The 12,454-nt window shown below is 38.9% G+C and overlaps 1 protein-coding gene across 4 annotated transcripts in view; it reads right to left on the bottom strand.

The window, feature by feature from the left end:
- Positions 1–12,454, bottom strand: part of SCML4 (Scm polycomb group protein like 4) — a 148,264-nt gene that overhangs the window by 35,690 nt on the left and 100,120 nt on the right. For 3 of the 4 annotated variants that reach the window (XM_089664876.1, XM_089664883.1, XM_089664896.1), the window contains exons 4-6: positions 7,100–7,219; positions 3,052–3,181; positions 1,871–2,071 (exon numbers count right to left, since the gene is read on the bottom strand). In XM_089664876.1, coding sequence (XP_089521002.1) covers positions 1,871–2,071; positions 3,052–3,181; positions 7,100–7,219 — 451 coding nt within the window. The remainder of the gene's footprint in view (positions 1–1,870; positions 2,072–3,051; positions 3,182–7,099; positions 7,220–12,454) is intronic. The other variant, XM_089664890.1, reaches the window with a different exon arrangement.

Below are 12,454 nucleotides of genomic sequence, written 5' to 3'. Positions count from 1 at the left end.
CACCCAAAGCTCATTGGCCAAGCAATGACAGCTAACTTACAGTTTGGAACAAACTCAAGCCTAACCCAGATTTGTCTCTACTCTTATGAATATGTATCCACTGGCTGTTAATTTCAGCTGTTACATGTGGCTACATGTATGATCCTTAGGTAAGCCATTACCTTTTATTTGTCTGTTGCTTCACGCTGGAATTTTAGGAAAATGCCTAATGCTGGGTGCACACCATTAGTTTTTTTGTTCAATCCAGCGGCTGAACGAAAAAAAAAACTGAAGAGCTTGGGAGGTGCTTGCTGTACTGATGTTAGTACAGAGATCTCAATGCTGAGCTATTGTGTTCTGACAGGGGGATGGGGGACTGTCCCCCCCCCCAGCACACACCAGAACACACCAGTCAGTCCTGGCAGCCATTGGCTGCCAACACTGATCTGATGCCGATCGAATGCTGTTTTTTCCAGTATGCCTGTTCAGCCATCTTCTGTTTGACAGGTGGGAGCACACAAGGGCTAAATGTTGGCCGGTTTCTATTGAACCAGCCAATACGGCTGACATTCATTCCATGTGTATGGGGCTTAAGACCAGTTTTAAATTAATATTGTTGTTTAAAAGAAAATAATTAGTTACAAAAGCTACCCAACACAGGTAGTGTACTTGCAACCCTTGTAGATAACATACCATGTATCAGCCATTTGACCTATTCAACAAAGTAACAAAAATTAATCAACAGGTGTTAAAATGTTTGTATTGCCTGCAAACTGATCTGTTGGGAAAGAATAGAGTAAAGCCCCATACAAATGATGAGAATGTTGGACGAATCATCATCTGTTTTTTTTTTTTGCATGCTAGCCTCATGTCAATAATGAAAAGGTTACTAAAGTTATGAACATTTTTGTAGGACCGTATATTCTGACAATAAGAGCTGGAAGGCTGATTTTAATCATTGTGCTCTATAGAATGCACCAATTCATTTGCACACTTTTTATAAAAATGTTTTCTATTAAGTATAATAATAATAAGTTTTTTTTGTAGCCCACAGCTTCAGTTGTAATAGGAAGGAGCAGGCACAGGGGCAGACTTTAGCTGGCTGAGGAGTACATAGCTTAAATCTAGTTACTTAAGTCTTTTTCAGCCAGGGTTCATAAAGAAAATTGTCATACATTACTTGAGTAATGAAGATCTTCTAACTCTCAGTAACCATTGATATTACAATTTTTTTCAGCTGTGTGTAAGGGGGCATTTTTTGCATTGGTCAACAATAAAGGTTTGTCCTTCTCCCACTGTCCATTAATATAAGTTGTCCTTTTCCCATTGGCTATTGGCAATGTATACGACCACTACACCGGCCACCAATATAGGAAGACACTTTTCCATTGACCACCAATGTAAGGTGGTGTTATTGACCACCAATTTCACAGTTGGTGTTTCCTGTCTACTAGTTATTATTTGTTCCACTTCATGATTAGTGCTGAAACATTTCTTTTCTTATAGAGTAGGGGAGTGTCAAAAAACTGCTCTGGTTCTCAATGATGATACACTACATTCTTTTATGTAATATTATATTTACAACTTTGTGATCACGCAAATCTGCCATGAGCTAGAGGGGTAAGAATTTAGCAGGGGTTCCCAGAGACATGAAAGTTATTTCAAGGGTTCCTCTGTATTAAAAATGTTGAGAAAGGCTGGGTTAGTGGATGAAGGAGTAGAGACAAACAATGGGGGGGGGGGGTTTAAAGTTTGTAAGCTAATAGGGGCAAGATAAAAGTTCAGTGTGAAAAGACCAAGTGAGCTCTCCAGTGAAATGGAAACCGACAATGTACAGGGTATTCAAATCAAATATAGGACAAATGCCAAGATATGCATGTTCTTGGATTACCTGAGACCATTTCTCCTCCATAACCCTGCTTAACAAGGGAGAATACACTTTTCTGCTGGTGAGCACAGTCAATGCAGGCTTGAACTGCTTGCTGCAATACCATGGAAGGGCGCTCCGGGCCAAAGTGATCAGGCAGCTGCTGAACCTTTTTTCTGTCAAGGTAAGGTCCTGTGTTACCTTGTTTGTTTACATAAATGCAAACTGCAATTCAAAGAAAATGAAAAAGTAATGTTAGAAATGTCCAAGACAAAATGTACATGTATTCCGATAGTGACAGTTCAAGACATCCAATTCAAAGATAAAAGCTCTTAGTATACTGAATAAAAATGATAAAGAACTATCTGTGACTGCGTGGGTTTCCTCCGGGTACTCCGGTTTCCTCACACACTCCAAAGACATGCTGGTAGGTTAATTGGATCCTGTCTAAATTGGCCCATGTATGTATGAATGTAAGTTAGGCACCTTAGATTGTACGCCCCTTGAGGGTTAGGGACTGATGGGAATGTACAATATATATGTAAAGTGCTGCGTAAATTGATGGCTCTATATAAGTACCTGAAATAAATAAATAAATAAATATTAGAGTCATTATCCTACAATTGTAAAATCTGCTATTAAAGGACCAGTACACCTAAAAGTGATATTTTAGTTATGGGTTGGACCTGGTAGGCTGAATCAATCTCTGCCTTCTTATTTGTCTTGAATGCTCCAACAGCAAGGTTTCTCTGCCATCATTTTCAACTGTTCCAGTCAACCTTGGAGTTTTGGTTATCTCAGTCACCTTTGCAGATATAGAGAACTGTCAGGTGGTTTAATGATCCAGCATTTACCACAACCTGGAATATCCATTTTAGATGAACTGACTTTTTAAATGACTATAATGACTCTGCGAAGACCCAATCCATAGGCTATTTTACCAATCCATAGGTTATCACAGAAGTCTATTAAATTTGAAACTACTGAGGATGTATGGCTGTTTCTGTACATTCTAACAATCTTAGAGACATGTTATCTATGTCTAATTTTAACATTATTTTTACATAAATTAAGTAGTATGTAATTTCTAAAAATACTGTACTGTTACTGTAGCTTTAATCATTATTTGGGTAGTGACCAGATGTGGATGGGTATCTCCATAAAGGCTAAATACAGATAGTTTTCTATCAAATATAATTCTATACCTGTGAGTGCCTGTGGGACAGTGGAATTGGGCACAGTTGCTGCATCCTGAGGAATGGAGCTGATATCTGGTTCTGGGGTACTGCGTGGTGGTGAAATTGCTAATGGTGTCATTACAACACGAGATTTCAGCTGCAAAAGATTAAAAATTAGAAAAAAAAATGTCAAAGGAAAAATATTCATTAAATAAAATGCAATCATTTAATTAAAAGGTTATTCTTGGTTTACAGAGGACTACATTAGAAATGAAAAAAAAAAAAAATATTGCAAGAGCAAGAATTACAAGCAGATCATTTTGTATAGATAGTTCTGTAGTCATAATTATTATATGTGAAACTGAAACCATCCGATAATTCTGTTTAGACTAACGTTTACACATGTTTAAAGAGGCTTAATGTATGCCTAAAGCCAAGATTTTTTTGTTTTAGGGAAGGGTTAAAAGTTGTAAATTTTTGCCATGTCCCATTAGGGAGATTTCCCTTTGCTTCATATCCTGCAGACATATCGGAAAGCTAGAGCAAGTCTTTCTGAAGTGAGGGAAGACGTCTGTTAGACAGCTATCACTGCAACAAGTATCACAACTGGAAGACTTACCCTCACTTTCAGTCCTGGTGACAATAGTCAAAAGGAAAGAGTGAATCTCCCAAACTGTTCCAGACATTTAAAAAATCTAGCATCTCCCACACTCTATCCTAAACAAAATAAAAATGATGGGGTTAAAGTGTACTTTAATATTATGACAGTGGAGTGTGCATTTTACTCATTAGTGTTTGTTACTAAATTGATTATAAAGTTTTGCACACTTGTAAAAGACATGACTCAAGTACTGTAACCTTTTGCAACAGCCAAAGATGCATTGTAGAGATTATTCAAGAAGGAAAGAAGAGGAAGCCTTGAAAAGACATCCAGAATATGGAGAGACATGAACTACACAGAAAGCAGTGAGCTAAGCAGAAAGCAGAAAGCAAGAGCTACTATAGAATTAAATTATAAAGTTTTATTTCAAAAAGTTTACTTCAACAGAATGCATTGCATCCTAAATAAGCAATAAAAGGTATATTCTGTTTGTGCTGGGGCTTTAATATCCACCCTATTAACTCCTGGTCTTATACTGACATTTATAAAATCACAAACTAGTCAGTTAATTGCAACCCAATCAAGCTTCCTGTGCTATGGGCCATATGCTACCTTTTTTCAACCATTTAGCTGGTAAACATTATAGTTTTATTATGGTACCATGGCTTTCAAAGCAATATCAATTATCCAGCTTGAAGGAAGCAGTGACAAAAATGCAGGATGTCAGTTTATAAGTTTCACTCAAAAGTATCGAAATTCAATTGTTAAGTACTAGTATACCTGAATGATAATTAACAGATCTCTTTATGTGTGTTTTTATGTTTTACAAAAGTGAGACTGTATTTGGTCTCTAATCTTATTTACAATTATTATTTATTCCAAATTTACAATGAAACTTAAGACTGTACTGCCTAGAAATAAAGCATTCATGTAAAAAGCATGATGAAGCATTTTAGTGGTTTTCTATTGTACAATTCTGTATGCATGATTGAAGGTTTGGAAAGGCATATATGTATGTTTGTGTACCTTCCAAATGTATGCAGGTTTAGGATTCACTTAGACCAAAATCTCCATCTTCAGTGTGCAATTTATGTGCACACATGAGTGCACGCATTTGTATCACCTTTGTGGCACATTTTTGTTGTGTTTTTCAGGCATTGTTTATTATATTTTTTACTGAGTTGCATTTATGTGCATTTGTGGTGCATTCATGTGAATTTACATAAATTTACATGCAAATAAACACAGGACATTGTACTTTTTTTAAACACACATGGAAGCACAACAATAGTGTAAATTAGGTTAATTGAAGTACATTAATTTATCTTGCATACACATTTGTACTAAAAATTAAAAACGTGTTTGACTGCATGTGGTGTAAATAAGCCCGAAGGGAAATTTTATATATTTAGGCACATGCTTAATGGGCAAGTACCTAGATAAACTGTCACAAAAACAATGTTCCAAGAGTGCAAAGTGCAATGTATTATGTGTAAAGTGCAGAATTTGCAGCAAATTGGTTTCTAAGCAGTCTAAGCAGTTAACAGTGATTACAAACTGGTTACTTTATACTCCGTCTCAATAAATATATCCGACTGTACCTTGCCTCTTTTTGTATTTTATACTTAAACATTGTAATAATTGATTTCACGGATGTTTAACAAGACCATTTTACAAATTTACATTAAAGATGGCACAAAACAAAATTAGAATGAGAGATACATTTATTAAAAATGCATAAGACCTATTGATTTAACTGTGTACTGAACCAAACTTTAGTACAAAACATTGACTGATATTAGGGAAGAACATCAGACTAAATTAGAACTCCTTAATAATTTCTAATGGCAGAGCTGCTTAAATATAATCTATTAATAATTTTTCTCCACAGTTTCGCAAGAGGAGATGTCTTCTAATATGCATATTTTGCTGATCTCCTAAATCAAAGAGCGGAAGAGCAGTGGTCATTATGTTTTGCTCTCCCACACATGCAATGACTACTAGATACATGAGGACCACATAAATAGAGGGTGCCTGGTATTTCAAAGAGCGAGTACTAAGAACTAGTGTTGCTTCCCTTTAACCATCAGTCAGTGCAGGTGGGTCAGAGTCCAATGGGTGACATGTCTTGATTAGTGTCTTAGAAGGATATGGATGAGGCTCCCCTCCAAATGAAGTCACCATTTTAGGGGACGGAAGCTTGCCTGTGACAAATCCAGATTTGTATTTGAAAAGCCAAAATAAATGTTAACGGATGTTTCAAGAGGTTCAACTTTATTGTATGCAAGACGACAATTCATTTGGGTGGCTTAAAAGTCCTCGTAGGGGCTATAACAGATAACAGATACAACATATTGCCGTTTCTGTTACTCTTTATTCATAGCTCTGATGAAGGATGTATGTTTAAGCATGTTGGCTTCTTGCATAAAAGAAAGTAGACTTTTCCACTTTTCCACATACAAACTTAGATTTAAATCTTATTAATGGCCATAGGAAGCTAACTACAGTTCTTAGTGCTGATATTTTGACACAACAGTTAGAAGAAGCTGCTTAATGAAGTGTTTCAAAAATGTATCTATGGCTTTTTGTTTATTATATGCTTTTTAGGTCAAGGTATGGACACCATCTTGCCCCATCTGTATCAAAATACAACCCATAATTATTTGTTAAAGCGGAACACCAGGCAAATGTAAAAACTTGAACGCGGTTCTCAAAAAAATTAAATTTAATTGTGAAATATTGCTTGCATAAGAACTTTAATACTGTCTTACTATTATCCCCAGTACACCAGGATGCAGAGAGACAGAGGGTGGGCTAAAAGTGTGAAACTATTAGGCCTTATAGCTTAGCATAGTACTGTCAGACTAACACTAGGAATTTTCTTACAGGAAGCAAGAATAAAGGGATGACCTCATCAGTGTGCTGATGGGAAGGCAGGTGATCAAGGTAGCAGAAGATCAGCAGTCATTATTAATCACACATCACCTGGGGGGTGGTCCTTTGCCTAAATTCCTTTGTGGGAAAGGGGAAGACATTGTACTTTATATACAGAGGATGCTTATGGCTATAAAAAAATATGATATAATACAGACATAACATTGAAGATTAGGATTCTTTTTGCCTGGAGTTCTCCTTTAAATTCAAGTGTGGGATACATGTTGCACATTAATTAAAATACAGCTCTACTTTTAAATCAAGTTGGGGTCAACTTCCCCCACTCGTCCTTCTCGTCCTATAGATATTAAAATTGGGGGCTCAAGACCTCCTAACTGAGCTAGAGGGTTGTGAAGGAGAGAGCCATGGGACATTTCTATGGGATACAGTGTGCAAGGAGGGGCATTTGGCCCCAACTTGTTTTAAAAATACAGCTGTACTTTAAGTAATATAGGAGGTGATACATGAAAATATGTAGAAATAATGTATGTAAAGACTAAAGGTTGGTGGTGTATCCTGAAAAAAAAATCAAATACTCACACTCTGAAGATTCAGTGCTTGAAGATTTATTGTGAGGGCATTCAATGAGTAACAACGTTTCGGTTTTGCTATGGCCCTTTCATCGGATAAGTTGAACAGTGGCACTGGAGCCTTTATATACTAAAACATAAGTGAGAACAATGCTATCAGTTCCCAATTAGGATACACCACCCTTTTTGTCTTTACAAATGATTTCTAACAGCAAGCCCATAAAAGACCTTTCAAATTTGCATGTATTCCTTCTACTTTGAAATTCAGTTCCTGTAATTCACCATATTTCTTTGGTATACGGTACTATATTTTGATGAATCTCTGAAGATGTCACATCCCGCCCAATCCCATAATAGTAACATGTTTACAAATGTATATAGCCTGTATATACCTCCATGGTAAATGTAGGCTATAGTAGACATGGTCACCTACCCCGTATTTAGCTCCACTCCCACATCCAGTGCTTCCTTGCTACAGATTTTAAGAATATAGATAAGACAGTCAGCCCTCCGGAACCTTCCAACTAAAATCAGCACTCTATCTGCACACTGTAAAAATCACAGGATGTGCACCACGTCTCAGACCTATGTTTTTTTCTCAAGCTATACAAGATGCTGCTAACAGCTCTTAAAGCTGGGCTCCAAACATTTTTTCATTCTGGATAGAGTTGAAAAGAGTTAGTTTCTATAAGATTTATATATCTGTTTGTGAACCCATTTGGGAGATTTTCTTGCAATTCCTGTCACTGTGATACTCATACTAGAAAGAGAGGTTTTGGGAGTGACAGGAAAACAGGCACAGGCATCAATAATTAACATTGCTTTTTATCCCTTTACTAAAAATGTGTTTTTATCTTGGCTCCATAGGAAATCACAGGAAGTAATTTTCCATCAGTTCCTGTGCTGACAGAGAGTGGAAGAAAATCTCCACATTAGGGACAAAGACAACATTAACATTAAAAATCCAACAGGGACTTTAACCTTTCCCTGTTCTGTCCAATTTGAAATTAAAAAAAATGTCAGGAGCTGGGCTTTAAACATAGGTAGTTGTTCCAGCAGCATGAAAAATATTACCTGAACTATTGTATAGAAAAGACAAACTGCACCAGCAATAGTGATGGGTTGAACACCCCGTGTTCAGTTCGTGGTCGAACATTTGAACATAACGAAAGTTCGATCACAAACTTCAGACATAAAGCAAGTCTATGGGACTCGAAGTTTTAAATAAAAAAATGCCCATTTTGAAGGGTTATATGCAAGTTATTGGCCAGAAATGGGGTTTGGGGACTCGGGTACTGCCCTGAGGGAAAAAACGAATGTAAAAAAGTACCATTTTTAAAGGGGCAGGCATTTTTCATTGTTTAAAGTAAAGAAAAATATGAAAAAGTCCTTTAAATATCATGCCTGGGAATGTCCCCTTAAACTACCTGCAAACATGCACATCTGTACAATGTAAAGAACGTGCTGCAACAGGACTGATATTTTAAGAAAAAATTACAGTTTAAAAAAAACAAAAAAACAGTGTGGGGTCCCCCTCCCAATACATACCCTTTATGTCTGGTAGGAAGGTTAGGAGGAACCCCACAGTAAAAAATGGTTCTCCAAAATGTGCGTGGGGTTCCCCCTAAAAGTCATACCAGGTCCTTTAGACCTGGTAGGTCTTTTAAGGGGAACCCCACCCCAAACAATAGGGGGGGAGCGTAAATCCCCCCCCCTTAATTCCTACCAGACCCTTGATCCGAGCACAAGCCTTGCAGGCCAGAAAAGGGAGGGACGAACGAGAGCTTCCCCCCGCCTTACTAAGCCATGTGCCCTCGGCAATGGGACAGTGTCCCCATGTCAATGGGGAAAAGGGCCTCTTCCCCCATAACCCTGCCTGGTGGTTGTGGGGGTCTGTGGACATAAGGGGGCTCATTAGCATCAGGGTACCCATTTAAATAAGAGGGTACCATGATGCTGCTGCCCCCCTGTTTGTGAATGAGTAAGGGGTACTTGTACCCCTACCCGTTCACTACAGGGTTAGAACTGAGACAAAATAGAGACCAGACTTTTGAAAAAAATCCTTTATTGAACAAAAAACAAAAAAACTGTTTTTGACAAGTCCTTTATTTAAAAAAAAAATGGTTCCAGCATTGTAATTCATCATCAATCATGGCATCCAGCTTTGTCATGACGATACCGACTCACCGAAATACCTGTCAATCACTCGCTGCCATCTGACATTTGCGAGTCAGACACAAACAGTTGAGCGGAGCTAGCAGTGACGTCACCGCTAACTCCAACCAATTGCTTACGTTTGACGGCAACTGTCAGAACTGTCATCAACAACTGAGCGGAGATAGTGGTGATGTCACCACTAGCTCCACCCAATTTTTTATGACAGTTCTGACAGTTACTTATTCACAAGGGGGGGCAGCATCTGGGTGCCCCCTTATTTAAAGGGGTACCCTGATGCTAATAAGCCCTCCTGCACACTGATCCCAACAATCACTGGGCAAGGGTTCTGGGGAAGAGGCCCTTGTCCCAATCGGCCAGGGACACCATCCCAATGCTGAGGGCATGTGGCCTGGTAAACCACGGGAATTGTTCGTTCCTTCCCCCTTATTTCCTGGCCTGCCAAGCCTGTGGTCAGATCAAGGGTCTTGTAGGAATTTAGGGGGTGACCACAGGCCTTTTTTTTGCCACTAGGCATAGCTCCTGCTTTTCTCTGGGTGGCACTCTTGTTAGCCGGCATTATTTTTAGAGGGCATGATGATTCCTGCCTGATCTGTCCGTGATTCAGTACAGCACCAGTTGGTCAGAATGTCCCAGTCAATGATGTATGTGTGGGATCTGCTGATCAGCTTAGTGAATCACAGAACAGAGCTCTGCTTTTACTAACAATAAAGGGCTCTGCACACAAAGCAGCGATGTGGCTGTTTTTTCTCTCTGCTCCCACTCTTTGACTGTACCTGTATACTTTTCAACCTCAGAACTAGACAAGCCTTGGAAGGTAGTATGCCTCAGAGTCAAGGAGAAAGGGGATGTTATATCTGTAAATAATTGCAGTTGAAAATGTGGTGTTTGAAATGTATAGACTGTGTATAATATTGTCTAATATTTAGAACCATATTAATAGCCCCACAGCATGTAAAGGATAATATGTCATCTCTTGTTTTAGTGAAAATCTGGATTTTAAGGGCTATTCAACTATACTGTAATTAAAGGAAATGTATGTATGCATGTTGTAAAGGCATGGGTCCTATAAAGATATTGGAGAACAAGACACAAAAATTCGAGATAGGACTTGTGGCAATACAAAACACACACACACACACACACACATATATATATCTATATATATATATATACACCACACAGTATCTCACAGAAATGAGTACACCCCTCACATTTTTGTAAATATTTTACTATATCTTTTCATGTGACAACACTGAAGAAATTACACTTTGTAAAGTAGTGAGTGTACAGCTTGTTTTACAGTGTAAATTTGCTGTCCCCTCAAAATAGCTCAACACACAGCCATTAATATCTAAACCACTGGCAACAAAAGTGAGTACACCCCTAAGTGAAAACGTCTAAATTGGGCCCAATTAGCCATTTTCCCTCCCAGGTTTCATGTGACTCATTAGTGTTACAAGGTCTCAGGTGTGAATGGGGAGCAGGTGTGTTACATTTGGTGTTATCGCTCTCACTCTCTCATACTGGTCACTGGAAGTTCAACATGGCACCTCATGGAAAAGAACACTCTGAGTATCTAAAAAAAGAATGCTGCACTACATAAAGATGGCCTAGGCTATAAGAAGATTGCCAAGACCCTGAAAATGAGCTGCAGCACGATGGTCAGGACCATCCAGCGGTTTAACAGGACAGATTCCACTCAGAACAGGCCTTCCTATGGTAAACCAAAGGGGTTGAGTGCACATGCTCAGCATCATATCCAGAGGTTGTCTTTGGGAAAAAAAACATATGAGTGCTGCCAGCATTGCTGCAGTGACTGAAGGAGTGGGGGATCAGCCTGTCAGTGCTCAGACCATACACCACACACTGCATCAAATTGGTCTGCATGGCTGTTGTCCTAAAAGGAAGCCTCTTCTAAAGGTGATGCACAAGAAAGCCCGCAAACAGTTTGCTGAAGACAAACAGACTAAGGACATGGATTACTGGAACCATGTCCTGTGGTCTTATGAGACCAAAGAAAACGTATTTGGTTCAGATGGTGTCAAGCGTGTGTGGCGGCAACCAGGTGAGGAGTACAAAGGCAAGTGTGTCTTGCCTACATGGTGGTGGGAGTGTCATGGTCTGGGGCTGCATGAGTGCTGCCAGCACTGGGGAGCTACAGTTCATTGAGGGAACCATGAATGTCAACATGTACTGTGACATACTGAAGCAGAGCATGATCCCCTCCCTTCGGAGACTGGGCCACAGGGCAGTATTCCAACATGATAATGACCCCAAAAACACCTCCAAGACGACCACTGCCTTGCTAAAGAAGCTGAGGGTAAAGGTGATGCACTGGCCAAGCATGTCTCCAGACCTAAACCCTATTGAGCCTCTGTGGGTCATCCTCAAACAGAAGGTGGAGAAGCGCAAGGTCTCTAACATCCACCAGCTCCGTGATGTTGTCATGGAGGAGTGGAAGAGGACTCCAGTGTTAACCTGTGAAGCCCTGGTGAACTCCATGCCCAAGAGGGTTAAGGCAGTGCTGGAAAATAATGGTGGCAACACACAATATTGACACTTTGAGCCCAGTTTGGACATTTTCACTTAGGGGTGTACTCACTTTTGTTACCAGTGGTTTAGACATTAATGGCTGTGTGTTGAGTTATTTTGAGGGGACAGCAAATTTACACTGTTATACAAGCTGTACACTCACTGCTTTCACTGCTTTACATTGTAGCAAAGTGCAATTTCTTCAGTGTTGTCACATGAAAATATATCATAAAATATTTACAAAAATGTGAGGTGTACTATATGTATATATATATATTTATATTCACACACACACATGCAAAAATCAGTACATGCATTTTCATATTACATAACATAAAAGTCTCCTTAAAAGAACTGGATCTCCAGAGCCATACCCCCCCCCCCTTTCCCAAATTATCTTCATTTTGGACCCAGTTTATCTAAAGTAGTTGTGACATGAAGACTAAAAATCTGGAAAATCGATTCACTGATATAATTTTTCTTTACGTTAGTTTATCTCTTATCCTGTTTTTATCCACATCTTATGCCTCATGGTAGCTGGCACAAAGGAAAGCAAGCAATTGATATCCTCTACTGCACAATGCTTTGTAGTGTAGCTACTTAGATCAAATTTGTGTGATTAAAAAAGAGAAATCACAGGAATTACATCACATAG

The sequence above is a fragment of the Staurois parvus genome, unplaced genomic scaffold (genome assembly GCF_062004578.1).
Source record: "Staurois parvus isolate SC_StPar_1 unplaced genomic scaffold, SC_StPar_1.0 ptg000048l, whole genome shotgun sequence".
NCBI lineage: Eukaryota > Metazoa > Chordata > Amphibia > Anura > Ranidae > Staurois > Staurois parvus.
The sequence above is the reverse complement of the archived record's forward strand: the minus strand, read 5'-3'. Positions and strand labels throughout refer to the sequence as shown.